Raw genomic sequence first — 23,956 nt, 5'->3', positions numbered from 1 at the left:
AAGGTGGAAGGAAGGAAAGAAGAGGAAAGAAGAGGTGAAGGAAGAGATGAAATGAAGACTTGGAAAGACAAGAAGAAGAAATCGATGTGAAACAAGAGAGATGGCTAACCGAATGGCTGTATTGTTCGCTGCTCTGCTTGTTTGTTCGACTTCATCACTCAGTCTTCATTTCCCTGTATCTGTCTGTCTGTGTCTCTATCTCTGTCATTTGTGTAGTGTACATGGATCAGTTTAAGTCTGCACACTTTGACGCCTCTTTGAAACAAACTGATCTTCGCCCCCCCCCCCCCCCAACCCCCTCTCTCTTTCTCTCTCTACTCACACACACACACACACACACACACTCTCTCTCTCTCTCTCACAAACACATACACAAACTCACACACACACACAACACACACACACACACACACACACACACACACACACACACACACACACACACAATCTCTCCGCTTTTGGCTTTCTCTGTCTCTGTCTCTCTATGTCTTTCTCCACCCAGGAGTTTCTGTACAGATACCACACCAATCGACTGGAATCGATGATTCCAAATCACCCTGCCTTGCAGTGCAGTTTCCATATTTCTTTGTCAGGGAGACCTTTGTACACATCACACAAAGACAAACAGCATTCGCGCCAATGGAAAATCGATGGTGGGGTGGACCAGGCGTCTGTCGTTCAGTTTACTGAAAGGAAGGTGGGGCTGAGTGAGAGAATAGCGGTAAGTGGCAACCGCTTTGCCAGTCGATGATTGGTTGTTGAGTGTATAAATGAGCGTTCAAACTATACCGACAAAATGTTCACTGCCATTACTGCAATGACTGAATCCCCCAGCCTACAACAAACAAACAAGCAAACCAAAACAAACCAGGGGGGAGGGGGTGGGGGAATCGCTGCCCCATATACCCCGTGCCTTTCCAAGCAGCATTGACCCCCCCGAGCCACTAAGCCCGTGTACCCCTGACATACACATCCACACCCAGACTCTCGTCCTGTCACAGTTCCCAGCATTCCACAGGAAGCCGTCACTGCCGGGTCACCATGAGGCCACCCTCCACAGGTTACCCTGCACCGCTGCTGCTGCCGCCTCACTTCCGTGGAGTTCCAGCACTGACGTGCAAGGTCTGAGTCAACAGACGTCACGGGGGATACCACCCGCTGAGGACAATCATCGTTCTTACGGGTGTAACAGCCGAGTGGTTAACTCTCTCCATACGAACGGCGAAAGAGACGACGTTAACAGCGTTTCACCCCAATTACCATCATCAAAATATTGCAAGCGGAAGGCTCTTATACTGAAGACGTGAATGTTGACAAAGAATACCACAATTCTGACGACGGAAGCTAAAGGTTGGGTCATTGAGACACCCACTGGACATCCGAGGGGTCTGTGTAGAGGAGAAGAGAGGACTGGCCGTACTGAGTGAGTTAAGCGTTAAACTTTCAACCCTCAGCCTGGTGGGTTAACCCTTTCACCGCCAAGCTCGCATTTATGCACAGGCGTGGTAGAGGACCCATGTCATTGAAAGAGGGCCATTCACTGGTCTGTTATACATGAACCTAATGTTCTTAATGTTCAGTGGTAGGATAGGCCATACTTGCTATACATCGCAGGGGGAATCCCCAGCTGTTCTTAGCCACTGTCTTTTGTGTTTATACCACAAAAGAATTTTGTACTCGAAAATTGACTGGCGGTGAAAGCGTTCAGGGTGGAGATTTTTCCGATCTACTTGGCCAAAAAAATGTGCAGACATGCTGGTGCCTGAAACTGACTTCTTCCTGAGTATTCCCATGCACAAGATCAAAACACGTACGGTAAAGATCCCGAAATCCATGTCAGTCGTTGGGTTGGGGAAACACGAACACACAGAGCATAAAAACGAAGTGTATTTGCCTGCATGGCGGGGTGAAAACGGTCGTGTTATATACGTATACGTAAAAATCCACTCGAAGGTATACAAACGCGGAGTGAAAGTGTGAATTGCAGTCCATGAACGTGAAAGAAAAAGGAGAAGTAGAGGAAAAAACCCCAAAAAAACCAACTCGTTTTGTCGCGGAACCAGACTGAACTTGTGTTCCATCTGGATCCAAGCAGAGATCGCGAACCACCGTGCATCTTCCTCTTGCCGACACGGAAGACTTTTGGGAGAGGAGGGTGTGGGAGGGGGATAGGGAGGTACCCGTGTGGGGCACGGGGTATCATTATAGGATTACTTTGAAATTCTAATCCCCATCACTGTCCAATTACAACGGGCGACACCTGGAGCAATTGCCAGTCTTGTCACAAGGAAACAATTTGAGGTTGACACTTGAAGGAATCACAGATGGGTCAAATGGCCATGGACCGGATGCACCCTAAGATAATCAAAGAACAGTGACAACACACACACACACACACACACACACACACACACACACACACACACACACACACACACACACACACACACACACACACACACACACTCACACACACACACACACACACACACACACACACACTCACACACACACACACACACACTCACACACACACACACACACACACACACACACACACACACACACACACACACACACACACACACACACACACACACACACACACACACACACACACACACACACACACACACACACACACACACACACACATATTTTCTTTTCCGAAACAACTTGTCAATATCAACAACAAAAACCGGACCTCTCAGTGTTAATCAATTGTTGTCAAAGTCCAAGCCGCCCAGCCAGATCTCTCTCTCTCTCTCTCTCTCTCTCTCTCTCTCTCTCTCACACACACACACACACACACACATACTTTTCCAAGTCGAGTCTGTCTGTCTGTCTCTCTGTGTGTGCACGTGTTGCACGTGCTGCATATGCTGCATGCTTCTTCTTCTGCTCCATCTTCCACGGTGTTCCAGTGGCCTTTCGACCATGTCACTCGTTCCATGCCCATATCCAGGTTTAACTCTTTCCATACGAACGGCGAAAGAGACGACATTAACAGCGTTTCACCCCAATTACCACCATCAAAATATTGCAAGCGGAAGGCTCTTATACTGAAGACGTGAATGTTTACAAAGAATACCACAATTCTGACGACGGAAGCTAAAGGTTGGGTCATTGAGACACCCACTGGACATCCGAGGGGTCTGTGTTGAGGAGAAGAGAGGACTGGCCGTACTGAGTGAGTTAACCATCGTTGTGTCAGTGCTGGTGTATGGAACTGGATTTATCCTCCTTCTCACTCTTACTCCCGGGGGTAGACTTGGTATGGCTTTAAACTTACTCTCCGGGGGGCCGCCATGGACTTTTCTGGGATAGTGGAGTGATGATGGCCTAGAGGTAACGCGTCCGCCTAGTAAGCAAGAGAATCTGAGCGCGCTGGTTCGAATCACGGCTCAGCCGCCGATATTTTCTCCCCCTCCACTAGACCTTGAGTGGTGGTCTAGGCGCTAGCCATTTGGATGACACGATAAACCGAGGTCCCGTGTGCAGCATGCACTTAGCACACGTAAAATAACCCACGGCAACAAAAGGGTTGTTCCTGGCAACATTCTGTAGAAAAATCCACTTCGATAGGAAAAAACAAATAAAACTGCACGCAGGGAAAAAAAAAGGTGGCGCTGTTGTGTAGCCCGAATTTCACACAGAGAAATCTGTTGTGATAAAAAGGAATATAAATACAAATACAACTAAATCCAGATCTACCACCTCCTCTTTTTGAAGAAATACTTCAAAAGGCACAAATCAAAGGAAAATGTGAAAAAGCAGGAGGGAGGTAATTTTGGGATAACCCACAGCTCCCCCCCTCTTAATCCAGATTAACTCACGGGGGATAATTCTGGTATGGCTCAGATTCACCCCCCGTGGACATTTCTGGGATAACCGGCCTTTCTTTTTTTTTTCTTTCTGTTTTCTTTTTCTTGCTGTCCATCATCTGCACTGTTTCTGTGACATTACTTCTATGCCCCTCGTGGCCACACTCTGGTTTGTCTGTTACAGTCCCAAAGCTGGCAACTCACAGGGGGCCATCAATGTTAGGTCGCCAGAATGCCACACACCGCAGGAGACCCTGTACTACTGCTGTGTCACTTTGGTAGTGTTCAGTATTACCTCTTCTGATGTAACGTACTTAGGACACCACCTACTAAACCCCCTACTGACGACAACAATAATGGCTTTGTCGCAGAGCCAGACTGAGACAGCGCCCCCCCCCCCCCCACTCCCCCACCCCCAGTGTCCCTCAAACCACACTCCCCACTGCATTGAATCTGCTGACACCACAAACCTTGATAAGACTTACAGCAAGAACGGAAGTGGATGGGCATCGAAACTGAGATCACCATGAGAGCAAGCCATGAAAGGCTGCATAATTTGGGACTTTTTCTTTATATCAATGTTCAAGAAGAAGGAGGAAGATAACAATGATAATGATGACGATGCTGCTATGGAGGTCCATTTAGGTTTGGGACTACGTGACAAGGCTGTACTCTATACTTCCTGTCTTAAAAATATCCTGGCGTTAACCAGGCCCGAGAGATACAAACACTTGCAGTATTGGTCAGGAAATTAGAGCAACACACCCAAAGATGCATCCATGAAGTGGTTGATACTCGACTGTGTGGTCCCAAGTCTTCCCATTTAAGCCCATAGCACACTGAACTCTAGGCAGGAGTGAGCCGAGGGCCGAAAAACCCACATCCACTGGGATTCGAACCCGCATCCTCCCAGCCGTCAGTCCGTGATGCTAACCACTTCGCTACGGCGGCTGGTGGGATATTATCTCAGACTTACCCCCTTAACTCACTCAGTACGGCCAGTCCTCTTTTCTCCTCTACACAGACCCCTCGGATGTCCAGTGGGTGTCTCAATGACCCAACCTTTAGCTTCCGTCGTCAAAATTGTGGTGTTCTTTGTCAACATTCACCTCTTCAGTATAAGAGCCTTCCGCTTGCAATATTTTGATGGTGGTAATTGGGGCGAAACGCTGTTAACGTCGTCTCTTTCGCCGTTCGTATGGAGCGAGTTAATTGTCTAGAAGTATTTCTGGGAATAATTCTGTGAATCCAGAAATACCAATTATCGGGAAGTATTTCAGGGACTAAGTCTGTGAATCCAGAAATACCCACAGCAGTAAAAGCAGTTCAGAGGGGCAGGGGGTGGGGGGGTGGAGGGATCAGTTTCAGTATAACACAGAACTAAACTCCCCTTCAAAGTACATGTGTGTGTGCATGTGTGTGTATGTGCTTGTTATCTCACATTCATATGCAAGTGCATGTGAGTACACATGTACATTCATATGCATGTACACCATTGTACACAACACAACACAACACACACACACACACACACACACATAGACACACACAGACATAGACACAAACACAGACTGACAGAGAGGTAGGCACACACACACACACAAAAACACACACACATGCATCTCCCCTTCCTCTCATTCTGTCGATTTCATTTTCACTGATTTAAAAAACGAAAAGAAGAAAAATGCACAATGCTTATCTATACTTTAATGTGGTGTTCTCAATTAGCTACAAAATACACAATGAAGGCATACAAACATGTGGGTTTATCAGAAGATTGCATCAGTTGACATATGCAGTACATGACCTGTGTTTTCATCATTCAGAAGTGTATGCACACACACGCACACACACACACACACATATATGTATGCATGTATAGACATATATATATATATATATATATATGTGTGTGTGTGTGTGTGTGTGTGTGTGTGTGTGTAGACATTATATATATATATATATATATATATATATAGAGAGAGAGAGAGAGAGAGAGAGAGAGAGAGAGAGAGAGAGAGACACACACACACACACACACACTATTTTTTCAATTGACCAAGAACCGTTACAATGCATTCAACATCAACTGACACAGTACGTGTTTGGTGGTCAAAAATTAGTTCCAAAAATATTCAATGACCATCACTCATACTTCTGAGCCTCCTTGCTCTTACCTTCACCATCTCATAAAAGAAAACAACAACAACAACAACAAACACGATGACAAATAAGCAATTTTTTTTTTTTTTTTTTTTTTTGCAAATGCATGACATTCCAAGTGTAAATGCTTCACTTCTAAACATTGTGGGCAACTGGCGAAGGAAAACACTTTCTTGTAGCCATGATATAACACTATTTCTAATTCAGTAACCATGATCAAAAATGATATATCATTGACAAATGGAACACCAAAACTTGTTCCAACAACTTTTTAAGCTTTTAATGCAGAATATGTTAATAATTCAAAATATTTTCCTGGAATTATTTTCAAAATAAAATTTGAGCTATATTTCAAGTTCAAACTTTTATGATAACACTATATGAACTGGCTCTAATGTTCAGTTAGAATACAAATGGAAAAAAAACAACAACAAAAACAACTATTTTTCAGAAATCATTGGTAGTCTGTTTTCCACACACTGACATCTTCACTTCTTGAAGTACACTGTGACTGCACAAATATAATGCCTGCATTTATTTAGTGTCATGTCATTCAGTTGACACAATATAATACAGCAATGTAATCAGTATCAGTATCAGTAGCTCAAGGAGGCATCACTGCGTTCGGTCAAATCCATATACACTACACCACATCTGCCAAGTAGATGCCTGACCAGCTGCGTAACCCAACGTGCTTAGTCAGGCCTTGAGAAAAAAACAAGAAAAAAAAAACAATAGAAAATAAAATTTAAAAATAATAATAATATACAGATAAATAAAATAAAATAAAATAAAAAAGTAAAAATAACAACAACAAAAAATAAATAAATAACAATAAAATAAAGTAAAAATAACAATAATAATAATAATATAAAAATTAATAATACACACACACACACACACACACACACACAGAGAGCACTCACTGTGACGCAATGTAATCCTGGATCTAACAACTGGCTTCCAAACTGCATCTCCTCCATGTATTTACCCTGTTTGTTTTGTACGGTGTATGTAAGTATGTAACTGTTGCAGGTGTGCAATGTTTCAATTCCCCAGTGGGTACATAAAATAAACTTATTGTTTTGTCTTGCCTTCACACTACATCTTCGTATGATTGCTGTGCTGTAAACATGAGCTTGTCAGTCATGATACGAATGCCTGAAAATCTCCAGTTGTTCACAAATGCACAAACACATGTACAAACTTACATTTATACACAACTTTTGTAAACTGATAAGGTGATAAAATTTGCAACAAAAAAAACACCAACCAACAAGCGTTCAATAACTCTGCAGATGAAAATCACCACCATCAAATATAATGGATATGACTTTGCAACAAATGTAAGAATACTGTTTCAAGAAGATTGCACAGACAGCTCTTATCATTATCACAGAAAACCATGTGATGATCCCATAACTCTGAAGGCTCATCACAAACAATACTGATTAAACAGTGCAATTCATAAGATTATTGCAACATACAGAAAACAAGTAATGAGGCCCATAGTCCTTTTTATTATATTTTAAAGAAAAAACATACAATAGATTTCAGTGTTTTTTTTTTAAAATAATCTTTTTGTAGCTATGAGATGAAATATATAGAAAAAAACCAAAATGTTTCATTTTCACTTACTGTGAGTTATTTCACTAAACAACACCACCAACAAACAAGAATCTGCCCACCACATCAATGGTATCTGTTTACTCGGATGATTTCTTGGCAGTAACTCTTCATTTAATAAACAAAATCAAATAACATTGTTTATGGTCCAGCCAATCATAAAGCCATGTCAGACTGCATACAGAACTAGTTTAGAAACAATCATGTTGAATTCAACACTTGCTTCAACCAGATCCATTGATACTGATAGTGTTTCTGACAGATAAACCAAAATCAAGAACCAGCACTTATTCTCTGACAAAGTCAGCTGAACAAGATCATCATCTATGCAACTCCCATGTTCACTGGTATCTTTGAGAGGGTTTTCACATGCATGACCATGTCGACCCCACTGTTTAGGAAGCCACACTGCATTCTGGGAGCAAGCCCTACCATTCAAAAGATTTTTTGACATGCACCATAGCCGAGTAGGTTAAAGCGTTAGACTTTCAATCTGAGGGTCCCGGGTTCGAATCTCAGTGATAGCGCCTGGTGGGTAAAGGGTGGAGATTTTTCCGATCTCCCAAGTCAACATATGTGCAGACCTGCTAGTGCCTGAACCCCCTTCGTGTGTATACGCAAGCAGAAGATCAAATATGCACGTTAAAGATCCTGTAATCCATGTCAGCGTTCGGTGGGTTATGGAAACAAGAACATACCCAGCATACACCCCCCGAAAGCGGAGTATGGCTGCCTACATGGCAGGTTAAAAATGTTCATACACGTAAAAGCCCACTCGTGTACATACGAGTAAACGTGGGAGTTGGAGCCCACCAACGCAGAAGAAGAAGAAGAAGAAGAAGAAAAGATTTTTTGTTGTTGACTTTCCGTGTAATCTAACCCAAACTGATTGGAAATGATCCCAAATCTTACGAATAAAAATCCACACTGCCAAGAAAATTTCCAACACTTATCTTGGATGTTGGTCTGTATTCCCCTTTGGGAAGATTTACGATGAACTACATCACAATGACACCACTGCGCATTAAGTCAACACGAGACAAGCGGTTATTTCCACAAATATACACAGGTCAATGTTAGGGTTTTATTCTGCAAATTACCTCATGGGGGGACATGGAAAAAACCAAAATGAAGAGAACAAAAAAGGCGAACAAATCATGGTGACAATGTAAATGGCATGATTACACTGTACATAATGAACAACATGTATGTATGATAAATGAAATAATGTGTTTAAGTTATTATCTGAATTGTTCAGAATTTGTTGTACAACGGCACAAACAACATGAACAATAACAAAGAGAATGCGTATAGGAAATTAGGCAAGTGGAAAACTAATCTTTCAATGATTTTATTGTTTTTTTCTCCCCACATTTAGTTAGCTTAACAAAGTTGTCTTGAACAGACGACAAAGAATTTAAAAACCGATTGTGAACTTGTGACTACCATCACAAAAATGAAAACCGTGATTGTGAATTTTATTACTCTGACACAATGTCAACACTTCAAAAACAAATATTTGATCATTTTCAACAGATTTTATACTTCCTAAATCCATTCACGTCACCACTATTCATCTTTTTTTCTTTCTTTTTTTCATTTTAGGACATATAACAGGAGAAAAAAGAATATACAGTAACTCACTGTAAATGTAGCAGTAAAAGACATTAAAAGGCAATTATCTCTGCAATAAGAAAGCACCGAATTGCTTAACAAGGACAAAGTGAATTTATGCATTATTACAGAATGAACAATATTGTGATGAAAATTATCAATTACTATAAATGCCGGACCACACACACATGACTCAGCAAAACAGGTAGAAAATACATTGAGACACAGGTGGTTTCCATACGGTTCCGAGGTTAAGTATTGGTGGTATGAAATGTGCATTATTTAGGTATTGTGATGTATATGTGTGATGTGTGTTGTGTTAAAATTGTGTGCAATGATTTTTGTGTGAGTCTGAACGTACTTCAGTGCTTCGTTTGATGTCTGTGCAAAGTTATGGATGTAAGATTTTCATTTTAGTGTTTAAATGTATGTTCAATTCATCTTTTTTTTCTCATTTTGTTTTGTTTTTTCTTGTTTTGGTTTTAGTTTTTTACTTTGTACTGTGTAAATGAGCATTTTTTACATGGAAGGGCACTATATAAACTGGATTATTATTATCATTTTTCTTTTTTTTCTTTTTTTTTTAAAACAAACTTTGCACTGCTACCAAGGGAAAAAGAAGCTATTGTTGAATGAAGAATTGTGACAGTAATATCATGTGAAAACCTAACTTAACTTACAAAGTGAACAATGAACAGCTGAAGCTTTTTTTTGTTGTTGATAAAATGATATTTACTATTTTAAAAAATCAAACTGATAAAATAAAATTCAAACAAAATGAGAAAAGCGAAAGAGATTTTGATCACAAAAACTATGTGTCCTTATTGTGAAAAGTCTCAACAGCCAATTAAAAAAACACTGCCTCCAAATGCAAAACAAAAAGAGATGACTATGTCCCTACATTTACCATCACATACAATATATTCACAGAAATGCTATGATTATGATGTGAAAGTTTGCAGAACATAATACCACAAAGTGCAAGTTTAAAAACCAACCAAAAAAAAAAACAAAAAACAAAAAAAAACCCACAACTAACATCGTCAAGCATCCGGGGAAGCGACGGGGGTTCGCTTTCTGCTGGAAAGCACTTTCCCTTCATGACATGGACACTCCCGGTAGCGGAAAATCTTGACACAGTGAGGCCCCGTCATGGAGAACTCCGACACAATCAGATGGCCCTCAGGGCCGACGGCCAGTGAGTGCACGCACCCCACCTCGTCCAGGGGCACCGCCACCTGCTTGAGAAAGGTGCCGGTGTCGGTGAACAGGCTGACCGAGTGGTTCAGAGTGTCCGCCACCAGGACCTGACCCAGCACGCTGACAAAGATCCCGCCCAGAGAGCACGCCAACCCTCCCGCGTGTGACTGGGGCTGGAACTGGCGGAGCATGTCCCCGCTGAAGTTGAACACCTTGATGTGCTGATCGGCAGGGTCGCTGACAAAGATCTCCTCCTGCTCGCTGATGCCCACGTGAAGCGGGGAGCCTTTCCGCTGTCCTCCTCCTCCTCCGCTGATTGGGATCGGGAAGGTGGTGACTGGCTCCATTTCCGTGAAGAGCTCCAGGGTCCTGTCCATGGTGCAGACCACCAGGTTGTACTGCTGGTCGCAGGCCAGGCTGTAGGGCTCGTGCCGGATGGGGTGCTGGCTGAGGAACTCCCCCACCTCGGAAAACACCTGGCGACAAACGCAGCCATGCTGGGTTTTGACGTGTGGCCACTTTCTGTCACAGGTACAGCCTCTTCATCATTAAACACTGCATTATCATTTTTTGTGTATGCTTTTCTCTCTGTGTGTGTGTGTGTGTGTGTGTGTGTGTGTGTGTGTGTGTGTGTGTATGACACTTGGATGGAACACAGACATCAGATCTGTGCAGTTGTCTTCAGAGTGTTTGCCTTTCCTATGGTTACCAATAAAACAAACAATTGCACACTAAGACACAATCTTGAAAATGCCTAGGGCAAAAAAACAACCACACACACACACTTTCTCTCTCTCTAACACACATATGCATATTAATACTAAAACACACACGCGCGCGCACACACACACACACACACACACACACAACCAACCACACAGCTACATACACACACGCACACATCACGCATGCATACACAAATCTACACACACACACACACACACACACACACACACACACCTGCACTCGCTTGTTCCTCCTGTCCGCTACAGCAATGTCACCGTTGGGCAACTCGGCCACATCGGTCGGTTCGTTGAACTCCCCAGGGCCCGACCCCCGCCGTCCGAAGGCCCTTTTAAAGACGCCAAACTGGTTGAGGATCTGAACGCGGTGGTTGTGACTGTCGGCAAGGATGATGTCACACTCCAGTGTCGCGCACAGTCCTCTGGGGAAGCTGAACTCTCCGTTGCCTGACCCTCTCTTGCCCACCTGGTACAGCAGTTTGTCCGGTCTGCCGAAACAAGACAGGGATGTTGGCTGAGTTGATGACGGGCACAATGATGATGGAGTCTCCCGTTGGTCTGACGGATGAGTAGGCAGGCAGGCTTATCTGTCGGTGTGTGTCCTCATATGGGAGAAGAGGCCGATTCTGGATGCGCAGCACTTCCCACAGGTGTTGCAAGGGAAAACGTCTCCAGAAGTTGAGCCCTGCTTCCTTCGCTGACGCTTCTCCTTAATGGTCAGCGTTCTCTTGTTTTCAAACATCGTTATGCCACTAGAGCACAGCATCCTCCAGCGAGAGCGGTCAAGGGCATCAGTTTCCCAGGAAGCGATGTCTGTCACAGGCTTTGAGGTTTGTCTTCAAGGTGTCCTTGAAGCGCCTGCAGGGTCTTCCAAGTTCACGGTGGCCTTCCTTCAGCTGGCCATACAAAAGCATCTTAGGGATCCTGCTGTCTGTCATGTGGACAACGTGTCCTGTCCATCGTAGCTGGCACTGGATCAGCAGGCTTTCTATGCTGGGTTGGCCGCTCCTCTCCAGGACCTGGAGGTTGGAGACCCTGTCTTGCCACTTTATGCCGAGGATCTTTCGTAGGCATCTCTGGTGAAACTGCTCAAGTTGTTGAATGTGATGGCGATACGTCGTCCATGTTTCACAGCAGTACAACAAGGTTGTCAGCACAACAGCCCAATAGCCGAGTGGTTAAAGCGTTGGACTTTCAATCTGAGGGTCCCCAGTTCGAATCTCGGTAATGGCGCCTGGTGGGTGAAGGATGGAGATTTTTCCGATCTCCCATGTCAGCATATGTGCAGACCTGCTAGTGCCTGAACCCCCTTGATGTGTATGCGCAAGCAGAATATCAAATACGCACGTTAAAGATCATGTAATCCATGTCAGCGTTTGGTGGGTTATGGAAACAAGATCATACCCAGCATGCACATCCCCGAAAATGGAGTATGGCTGCCTACATGCCTACATGGCGGGGTAAAAACGGTCATGCACGTAAAAGCCTGCTCGTGTACATGTATACTGATGAACGTGGGAGTTGCAACCCATGAACAAAGAAGAAGCAGGAGGTTGAGTTGATTTGTGTCATATTGGTGGGTTTTATGTGCTGCTGCACATGATGATGGTGATGATTACTGATGATGATGATGGTGGTGGTGTCTGTTTTATTTGCATATACTGCTGTTTTTAGTTTCTTTTCTGTAAAAGCTAGAACATCTGTGTGTGTGTGTGTGTGTGTGTGTGTGTGTGTGTGTGTGTGTGTGTGTGTGTGTGTGTCTGTGAGTGTGCGTGCGCATGTCTATGTACAAGTGTGTGGCTCGGGAAGGGGTTGATGTGCAAATCTACTGAAGGTTTTATACACATCCATGCTTTGCATTTAGTGCACTTGTCTGTGTATTATGCACACAATTTTCACATTCATGTGTTTATGATTCTACAAGAACAGTCACAAGGCAGAGGGCCAAGAAGAAACAAAGAGGAAGCACAGACAACATGGAAATAAAAGATCTTTCACTTTCACTTTCAGTTTCTCACGGAGGCATCACTGCGTTCGGACAAATCCATATACGCTACACCACACCTGCTGGGCAGATGCCTCACCAGCAGCATAACCCAACGCGCTTGTTCAGGCCTTGAGTGCATGCATATGTATTTGTGTTCCTACCAGAGTGAATTTCTTCTACAAAATGTTGCCAGAGGACATCACTCTTGTTGCCATGGGTTCTTTTTCAGTGCAACAAGCACTTCCTGCACACGGGACCTCAGTTTATCATCATATCTGAATTAGATGCTCAGTTTGATATTCCAGTCATACCCTTGGGAGAAAGAGCGAGATCAGGATTTGAACCCTGGCCCTCACAGACTCTCTGTATTGGCAGACGGGCGTCTTAACCATCCAGCCATCTTCCTCCGATATAAAAGATGAGAATGACAAATCAAAAGAAGATTCGGAAGCAGGAACTGAAAGATTAAAAAAAAAAAAAAAAAAAAAAAAAAAGGAACAGGGCATGCATGAATGAACAAACGAACAAAGCAGCAAAACTGATCTGAACAATATAAAAGACTGCAGTGGGTCCATCCATAGAAATGCATTTTCATCTAAAACTTAAAAAAAATAAAATAAAATAAAAAATAAAAAACAAACACACACACACAACAAGAAACAAAAGAAAAGTGGGGTGATGGCCTAGAGGTAACGTGCCTGCCTAGGAAGCGAGAGAATCTGAGCGTGCTGGTTCGAATCATGGCTCAACCGCCGATATTTTCTTCCCCTCCACTAGACCTTGAGTGGTGGTCTGAATGCTAGTCATTCGGATGAGATGATAAACCAAGGTCCCGTGCGCAGCATGCACTTAGCGCACGTAAAAGAACCCATGGCAACAAAAGGGTTGTTCCTTGCAAAATTCTGTAGAAAAATCCACTGCGATAGGAAAAACAAATAAAACTGCACACTGGAAAAGACAAGAAAAAAGACAGGAAAAAACACAAAAAAATGGGTGGCGCTGTAGTGTAGTGATGCAAACACACAGAGAAATATGTTGTGATAAAAAGAAATACAAATACAAATACAATATGATGCCGAAGAGATCCTACTGTTTCTTGCTGCTGGGTGTGTCGGTGTCTCGCTTTTCGTGTGAAGCCAGAACGTCATCATAGGTTGAGCGGAGTCCGTGGGACAGGAGCCAGGCATCCCACCGCTCTGATGCCGTGTGTTTCTTTATCACCTCAGCACGACAGTCGTGAACTGAAATCAGCCATCATCACTGTCATCATCACCAGCCTCCTCAAGTTCCATCATCATCAAAAAATAATTCATGATCATTGTCACCGCCAACCCGGATCAAGTTCAAGATCGCCAACATGGTTGGTATCACCATAATTCTGCACTGCTATGTTTTAGTTTACACCTGTCTGAGGCGCATCTACAAGATCCGATGGCAGGAGAAGATATGAAACGAAGATCTGTGGGAGCGAGCGGGACAGGAACCAGTGGCCAAGCAGATACTGCGGAGGAAGTGGGGCTGGATCGGACACACCCTTACGAAGCCAGCGTCCAGCATCACACGCCAAGCCCTGACCTGGAACCCGCAGGGAAAGAGGAAGAGAGGCCGGCCTCGCAACAGCTGGAGGCGAGATACCGAGGCAGAGCTGAAGCAGCAAGGGACCAACTGGACTGGAATGGCGAGAACAGCCCAGAACAGAGTGCGATGGCGAGGGGTCGTCGATGGCCTATGCTCCACCAGGAGCGATTGTCAAAATGAATGAATGAATGATGTTTTAGTTTCAGCTTCTCCAGGAGGCGTCACTGCCCTCAGGCAAATCCATATGTGCTACGCCCCATCTACTGGGCAGATGCCTGACCATCAGCATGACCCAAAGTGCTTAGTCAAGCCTCCAGTGATGCATATACATATTTTGTGTACCTATCAGAGTGGATTTCTTCAACCGAATTTTGCCAGAGGACAACACTTTTGTTGCCATGGGTTCATTTTTCAGTGCGCCGAGTGCATGCTGCGTACAGGACCATGGTTTATCATCTCATCCAAATGACTAGACACTCTGTTTGGTTTTCCAGTCAAAAGGTGAGAGCGGAATTTAAAACACAGACCCGCAAGGACTTTGTATTGGCAGATGAGTTTACCATTCTGTATTGCTAATATAATTTTTTGCGATCTCTCAGGTCAACATATGTGCAGACCTGCTAGTGCCTGAACCCCCTTCGTGTGTATACGCACACAGAAGATCAAATATGCACGTTAAAGATCTTGTAATCCATGTCAGCGTTTGGTGAGTTATGGAAACAAGAACATACCCAGCTTGCACCCCCCCCCCCCCCCCACCCCACACACACACACACCACCAAAACGGAGTATGGCTGCCTACATGGTGGGTTAAACAAACAAAACGGTCATACATGTAAAATGTTACAAGTCTGTCTGAGTGTGTATGTGTGCGTGCCTGAAATCTGATTGAATGACACAAAAAACGAATGATGAGCGCCCAGTGGCAGCAGTCAGTCGGCTCTACCCAGGTAAGCAGCCTGTTGCTGCAAATGACCCCGTGTTTGTAAAGCACTTAGAGCTTGGTCTCTGACCGAGAATAGGCGCTATATAAGTATCCATATCAATCAATATTCAGAGTAATTTTATGATTTTGTCATGATCATCTAAATACCATGAATATCAACAGTGTATGTTACCTTTCATACTGTAATCATCATCAGTTGCAAACATTATCAGTACAAATGTTATTGTAAAATATGAAATATCAATGTGAGCTGATAAAATGTTTACACACAATGTGTTTTCATACTGTTCAAATGAACAAATACAAAAACAAACACACACACACACAAAATTCTACACTTTATCTGCTGTTGTCACACTGTGTTAATCATGGTGAATCTTTGGCCGCAGTGTGGACTGTTATTACACTTTTAAAGGGATAATTTTACTTCCAAAATATTTTGGGGATTTTTTTTGTGTTAGGAAAGAAGCATGAAATATCTTTATGTAATTTCAATATACAGGCCCTACTCCAATTTTAAATTACATATCTTCCTAGTATACTATGCACACATCTATTCATTACCTAGACATGGTACAAAGGACAGTGTGTGTACATACATACATATATATATATATATATATATATATATATATATATATATATATATATGTTTACTGTGTGCATAGATCATGTTTCTGTCTGGATTTTGTGCTGCTTTCGTTGTCATTGTTTGTTTGCTGTTAGTTTCAGTCTTCTCTACTGTTACGCACAGACCAAAATAGAAATCTGCCAAAGTTCCAAATATCTTCTGCTCATTGACAAGCATTATTTGCATATCTTTTTCATATCCTTGCTTCTAGCTAGCCTGAAACATAACTTGAACTTGTCTTTAACAAATACAGTACTCAACACAAACACACTGCATATACAAAATTTAGCACACACATATGTCCTTGCATATTTATTGAATAATATAGTTCTATTACATGTTAATGTTTATACTATCATTTTTCTAAAGAGAAAAAAGAAGTTACATATACAGGTTTTTCTGCATTAAAGAAACAAAACAAGACTGGTCAATCCAAAAACCAGCATTCAAAGCTGATACCTGGACAAAGTAAAAAAAATAAAAAAAACAAAAAAAACTGAAACAAAAATAAGTCAGTATAAAAAGCTTATCATCCATAGTCAATGCACCAACAATCATTCTGTCTGAATAAACAATCATCCATTTTATAATTGTTCAATCTTTGATTAAATGATTTGCACACAAACAAAATAAAATAACCTGGAGGAAAGGATTTTTTAATTTTTTTTATTTTGCTTTAGATCTGTCATAATAGCAATATGAAATGTTCTGTTCTTCTCTCCCTGCACACAGCCCACTAAACTTGCAAAGAATCACAACGTAGCTTCATTCAACGCACAGTCACTCGGCCACCACTGCCAAGATAAACGAAGAGAAGTAAATGAATCTATCAGTGACAATCGGATTGACATTTCATTCATTCATGAAACCTGGCCAGTGAGGCAAGTGCACTGAACTGGCCCCATCTGGGTTTACTGCCAGGTCGGTCCCTCACTCCCATCATTTTATTTATTTATTTATTCATTTTAATTTTTGTTATTTTATTTTATTTCATTTTATTTTATTTTTTTATTTATTTATTTTTTTTCCTCAAGGCCTGACTAAGCGTGTTGGGTTACGCTGCTGGTCAGGCATCTGCTTGACAGATGTGGTGTAGCGTATACGGATTTGACTAAACGCAGTGACGCCTCCTTGAGCTACTGATACTGATACTGATACCATCATTGTGGGGGGCCCTGCCATGCTTTTCAGAAACACTCTGACCGGTAATATCACTTTTAACACTAACACCTCCCTCCCTCATACATCTTTTGAAGCAGTGCATGTAACTTTTTCATCACAACACCACAGTGTCAGCTTTTGGAACATCTACCGCACTAGTCCCAGTGATGAAAATAAACTTACTGACAGTGTGTCAGTGTGTTCTTTTGGGAACTCCCTGAAATGATTGACTTGTGTAATCTACCACCAGCAGTACAGTCATTTTAGTTGATACAAACTTTCAGTTTGATGTTCCATCTCATCCCAGTACTATCAAAATGAATGACGTAGTTGAAATGTATGGTTTTAGTTGGTCTGTTTTCAGACTATTTTTCAAAGAAAGTGTCTGACATAGACAAGAACTTGATCATTATCTGTGATCAGTTGGAATCGAGCTACGAATTTAGTTTCTAGTGTTTTTGACTGCTTCCATCAGTAATTAAACTTAGAAAGATCATTTTAAAACTGATCACCTGTCAACCACATTTGTAGATCAGCATATAGGAAGCACTCTGACAAATTAGCTCCATTCGCCAATATGTAAGCACAGAGACCACAATGAAATTGGTTTGTGCGCTTGTCCTATCTAGACTAGACTATGGAAATGCTGTCCTTGCCGGGTGTCCCAAACACTGTGTTGACAAAGTTCAGAAAGTTCAAAACTTGACACCACCTCTGACTTTTTCCCAGTGGTTTACACTTGTCAAATCAATGCATGTTTAATGCACTCCTTCAAACATAAGATTCCAGCACAATAACTTTATAGGAAAAAATGAGTAAAATGAAAATCAAACAAAACTAAACAGGTAAAAATATTACAAGAGTTTGAATTAAGATGAATATATTTCCGTTAACACAACCAGAACATAATGAAAACACAGCTAAGATGAAACTAAAATCAAAGAAATTAAGTAGTTATTTGTAAAAACAAAAAGCTGTTATAAAATGTACCGTCATTCAGAATACTAATTCAGAATACTGATTTTTCTCCCAATTGTTAACACTATCAAATCATGTTTAATGCACTCATTCAAACATACGATTTTAGCACAACATTTTTAAAGAAAAAAAAAGAGGAAAATAAAATCAAGCAAATCTAAACAGGTCTAGAATTAAGAGTTGAAATTAATTTGAACATATTTCAGTTAACAGAACCAGAACAAAATGGAAACACACTAATTCAGAATACTAAGTGGAACCTGTCATCATTTGACCTTAAGGGTGTGAAGCCAATAGGTCGTTAAACTCAACTCTACCTGTCATCCATCTAGCACCAGCTGTCCCAGAGAAAACTGAAGAACCCTGCATACAATGAAGCACAGTTCTGACATTATATCCTCCTGCAGTCCTTGTCAATAAGGTGAAATACAAGTATACTAGCTTTAATGAAACTACACACACACACATATGCATTACCACTCAAGCACATCTGACTAGCTATGTCATTTAAACTGCGTATAAGTAAAAGTCTGGTGGACATAATAATTCCTAAAACCTAATACATGTTAACAACTGTCAGCTTGGTCTGGCTGTAAAACCATTTTTTCTTGTTCAGAGATGGTGGTTATCACCATTTCTAAATAATCACAACATCTGATTAATCTAACTATCAAACCAAGTTTCTTAGCTGTGTCAAATAGAACATTTAATGAGTCTGCATGCATGTGATTGAGTCAAAAATCAAAATATTAACATCAATCTAACTATCAAACCAAGTTTCTTAGCTGTGTCAAACAGAACATTTAATGAGTCTGCATGCATGTGATTGAGTCAAAAATCAAAATATTAACATCATTGACAAACATAAAAATTAAGATTTCTAAGAAGAAAGGAATAAGCATATTCCATGTTTACCTTTCTGAATTATTTTTTCTGCCAATTCATTTATACAGAGTGAAAACAGAGCTGGACTACCAGAACTTGTTTTAACCCCAAAGGACACATAAACAATCAGTAAGTTCACCTCCAATTCTACTTTTGCTTTCACAATCAATGTTATAAATGCTTATAATAAGCACAGTACATGTTCCCCATTAATTCCTCTTTTCTTAAAAATGTTCCATGAGTTTGTACAATGGAATCACACACTTTTTCTAAAATTGATGAAAATAAGATATATTCTTGTGCAGCTGTAACTGGTATTGAAATATAGCAAATAATGTAAAGATACAATCAACTGTGCCATGTTTCTATCTAATACATGCGTAACAACTGTTAATGACATTGTTACTCTCACTCCATTCGTTCAATCCTTTGTTTGAAATGTGGCTGTGCAGTTTACTACATATGTTCAACAATGACATTCCTCAGTAATCATCTGCTATGCTTCTGTCACCTTTTTTAAACAGAGGTTGGATGATAGCTTCTATCCACTGTAAAGGATAACTTCCATAAAAGAACAATTGCTTGAAGAGAAAGACTCAAAATGGAGCGATCACGTACAGTTACAGAATTTTTAAAGATTTCTCCAATAATCCTGGAAGGGCTTGCTGCCTTGCAATTTTTAAATCAACAGACTGCAGCATAGACTTCACTTTCTGTGATATCACGTTAAAGGTACTCAATATCAAGATGGTTTTGCCCATCGCTGACCTATTCTTCAGGCTGAAAAACTTGAGAAAAAGTGTTTACACCACTCTTCTTTACTGACGTTATTTTCAACAGATTTTCTACATGAAAACGATTTAAGCTTGCTCCAGAATCAGGAAGGGTTTCTGGTATTCTGCATGAACTGGGTTTAGTAATAATCATAACCAAAAATCAGAATAAACACATCAAAATAGTCACCCACAGGTCGCATTCCATATACAGGAAGAGAAGAGACAGACACAGAGAGAGATTGTGACTGTTTTCCTGTATGTGTGTATGTCTGGTACAGACAAAACACAGAGAGACAGAGTTGAAATAAGAGAGAGAAACAGACAGAGAACAACAAAAAATGTGTTACAATATATATATATATATATATATATATATATATATATATATATATATATATATATATATATATAAGTGTTCATCTCAGTGATCTATTCTACTGATATCAAGACAAAGTTCTTGACTCAAACTCTTTATCATTCTTTTTCAGAAACATGTCTGGAGTCATGAACCTCTCTCTCTCTCTCTGTCTCTATCTCTCTCTGTGTCTGTCTCTCTCTGTGCAAGTGTGTTTTTGGGGTACAATACTTGAATACAAAAACATTTGAAGATCTATATATGTATGCATGTGTGGCTGTTGAATGTGTGCACACAGCAGATAGCAGATATTAATAAAGTTAAAACATCATTTGAAATTTTAATAATGTGCCATGTTCACCAAATTTTTCACAAAATGCTCCACCACTCAACCACAAACTAACAAACAAATAAAAACAAAAGTAAGGTTAAAAGAAAGATGTACCTGGTCGGTCTTTACGAGCAGCACCCAAGACGCTACGATTAGTCTCATGGTACAGCTCCCTCAGGGTGGGAACTGCAGTGCGTGGGGTGACAGCAGTGTACCCATAGCTGTACATGCGGTATTTGGATAGCTGGTCCACCATGCTGTTAACTGTTCACAACAGATGGCATGGTTATGGAGATATCTTTGGCTTTTGAAAGGTATATTGCTCTGGATTGTGTGTGTGTGTGTGTGTGTGTGTGTGTGTGCGCGCGCGCACGCGCGCGCACACATGCACGCGTCTCTGTGTGTATGTGTCCATGCATGCATGCATACATGCGTGTGAGTGTATTTGTGTATACAAGTGTGCATAAATTTGTGTGGTAAGGTGTATGTATTAATCTGTGTGCCTGTGTGTGGTGCATGTGTATGTGTGGCCGCTAATACAGTGTGTGCATGAATGTGTGTATTTGTACATCAAAGTGGGTAACAATGAGCAAGTGTGTGAGCAAGATAAAGAAAAACAGATAGGTGTGGTGAAAAATGCGTGAAAAAAGCTGTGTATATCACTATATGCATGTGTGAATAATGATGTACGGATCTATGCGTGAATGTGAGAGAAACTCAGAAGTTAAAGAGTAATTACTAATTAATGGAACTTATGACAAATTTACACACACACACACACACACACACACACACACACACACACACATGCACGCACACACACCCATGACAAATCATTTCTTCTGACCCAGAGTAAAGCGAAAGTTATAATCGAGCGTCAGAATGAAGACAACGTCAGGAGAAGAAAGGTGTAAACACAATTGTTGTCAAGTAATCAACGGTTCGGTGACAGCGTCTTCAACTTGAACTTTGTATACGTTTTATGCCTGGGTAGGTCTGTTCGTAAATCTATCGGTCTAAAAAAAAAATAATAATAATAACATAAACCCCAAAACTCATGGTGGCATGCGTGGACCACCAATGTGCAACACTGATTGTGGTCTTGGTTATCTATTACGGCAATTTCGTAATGTTCTTCCCGTTTCCTCCGTTATTCTCATCATGAGCAACTGTAACACATGAGAAAGGAAACATTTCTGTTAAAAACTCACCACAAATGATGTTCCCGTTTGCTTGAGTTTCTATGAATTCACATCACAGCGCCATTTTTTGTGATAGCAACAAGTCACTAGTTACCGTTACTTCCGGGATCCATATGCAAATGTACCCTCCTGAAATTTGAGCCTGGTGCATTATATAGATTGATAAAAATTACAGATACATGTTTGACCCTGGTACATTACAGATAGATGGATAGATTGATACCCCCGCCCCCTCCCCACATATTCATATTTATGTATGTATATATATATATATATATATATATGTGTGTGTGTGTGTGTGTGTGTGTGTGTGTGTGTGTGTGTGTGTGTGTGTGTGTGTGTGTGTGTGTGTGTGCAGAGACAGAGAGAAAAAGAGACAGAGAGACAGAGTACAAATGTGTGTGTGTGTGTGCGCGCGCGTGTGTGTCGGGGTGGGTGTGTATGTGTGTGTGGGTGTGAAGCAAGGGTTTTATTATTTTTTGTAACCTACTTGTTATGTTTCAAAATAAATCATCTAGAATTGACTTTTCGTCCATTTGAATAATACCCGCCCTCTCCCTAGCTCGTTCTGGCTCCATAGCTGTCTTCAGGGCAGACGCAAAGGGCTGGGCAAAACCAAATAATGTCAGTTGACCGTCTCTACCCTCCATTGGTAGGTAGGGTCAGTGAAGGCTTGGGCTGTGCTGGTTGGATGTATTTCCAGGGAACACTAAACTAAGCAGATTGGTCTGGCTGACGGGCGCAATAGCCGAGTGGTTAAACCATTGGACTGTCAATCTGAGGGTCCCGGGTTCGAACCACGGTGACGGCGCCTGGTGGGTAAAGGGTGGAAATTTTTACGATCTCCCAGGTCAACATTTGTGCAGACCTGCTAGTGCCTGAACCCCCTTTGTGTGTATATGCAAGCAGAAGATCAAATACGCATGTTAAAGATTCTGTAATCCATGTCAGCGTTCGGTGGGTTATGGAAACAAGAACATACCCAGCCTGCACACCCCTGAAAACGGAGTATGGCTGCCTACATGGCGGGGTAAAAATGGTCATACACGTAAAAGCCCACTCGTGTGCATACGAGTGAACACAAAAGAAGAAGAAGAAGAAGGTCTGGCTGGAGACGAGCCAGTAATTATGTACTCCTCTTTCCTTTGTCTTTTTTTTTTTCAGCCAGTCAGCCAGCACTCCAGTCCATGTGGTGTCATCGCCCCTTGAAGTGATGGGCTTGCTACATTATTCACACAATCACATAAAAGCAGAAATGTGAGAAAATTGATATATTTCTGTTCCTGCATGTACATTGGTTGTTTGCACTATGCATTTTATATCTACTGGTTTATTCGTCTCAGGTTATGAGTCCACAGATATGGCGGGTGTTGAGAATTAAAAAAAAATGTTGTGTGGAGGAGGGTGGGGGGAGAGCAGGAAGGCGGTGGTAGCTGATTCTTGCACATGTTGTGGGCTTTCTCTGCAGATGGTATCCAGCTAGCCGCTAAGTGGAATGTGGAGTGATGGCCTAGAGGTAATGCGTCCGCCTCGGAAGCGAGAGAATCTGAGCGCGCCGGTTCAAATCACGGCTGAGCCACCAATATTTTCTCCCCCTCCACTAGACCTTGAGTGGTGGTCTGGACGCTAGTCATTCGGACGAGACAATAAACCGTGGTCCTGTATGCAGCATGCACTTAGCGCACGTAAAAGAACCCATGGCAACAAAAGGGTTGTTCCTGGCAAAATTCTGTAGAAAAATCCACTTCTATAGGAAAAACAAATAAAACTGCATGCAGGAAAAAATACAAAAAAAAAAAAAGAAAAAAAAAAGGGGGTGGCGCTGTAGTATAGTGACGCACTCTCCCTGGGGAGAGCAGCCTGAATTTCACACAGAGAAATCTGTTGTGATAAAAAGAAATACAAATACAAATACAAGTGGTTAGCATCATGGACTAACAATTGGGAGAAAGTGAG

At 41.6% G+C, this 23,956-nt stretch overlaps 2 protein-coding genes across 2 annotated transcripts in view; both read right to left on the bottom strand.

Moving 5' to 3' along the window:
* The window catches only part of LOC143283235 (adrenocorticotropic hormone receptor-like), a 29,931-nt gene extending 26,621 nt beyond the window's left edge, over nucleotides 1-3,310 (bottom strand). Inside the window, exons 1-2 of the mRNA XM_076589409.1 lie at nucleotides 3,293-3,310; nucleotides 980-1,158 (exon numbers count right to left, since the gene is read on the bottom strand). Coding sequence (XP_076445524.1) covers nucleotides 980-1,158; nucleotides 3,293-3,310 — 197 coding nt within the window. The remainder of the gene's footprint in view (nucleotides 1-979; nucleotides 1,159-3,292) is intronic.
* Nucleotides 3,311-5,862: 2,552 nt separating this feature from the next.
* LOC143282769 (uncharacterized) lies at nucleotides 5,863-22,070 on the bottom strand. The gene is made up of 5 exons (XM_076588529.1): nucleotides 22,010-22,070; nucleotides 20,913-21,062; nucleotides 14,248-14,398; nucleotides 11,388-11,658; nucleotides 5,863-10,903 (listed from the first exon to the last, which is right to left on the bottom strand). Exons 2-5 carry the CDS (start codon nucleotides 21,052-21,054, stop codon nucleotides 10,271-10,273), a joined length of 1,197 nt encoding a protein of 398 aa, XP_076444644.1. The 5' UTR covers nucleotides 21,055-21,062; nucleotides 22,010-22,070; the 3' UTR covers nucleotides 5,863-10,270.
* Nucleotides 22,071-23,956: the final 1,886 nt, after the last annotated feature.

Source organism: Babylonia areolata, chromosome 6 (assembly GCF_041734735.1).
Source record: "Babylonia areolata isolate BAREFJ2019XMU chromosome 6, ASM4173473v1, whole genome shotgun sequence".
NCBI lineage: Eukaryota > Metazoa > Mollusca > Gastropoda > Neogastropoda > Buccinidae > Babylonia > Babylonia areolata.
This window is presented reverse-complemented; position numbering and strand designations above follow the sequence as displayed.

Coding starts and splice junctions, on each gene's coding strand:
- LOC143282769 (XM_076588529.1), bottom strand. CDS start 21,054: ATGGTGGACCAGCTATCCAAATACCGCATGTACAGCTATGGGTACACT. Junction 14,399..20,912: donor TGCTCGTAAAGACCGACCAG/GTACATCTTTCT, acceptor GGCTGATTTCAG/TTCACGACTGTCGTGCTGAG. Junction 11,659..14,247: donor ACACCCAGCAGCAAGAAACA/GTAGGATCTCTT, acceptor TTGTTTCGGCAG/ACCGGACAAACTGCTGTACC.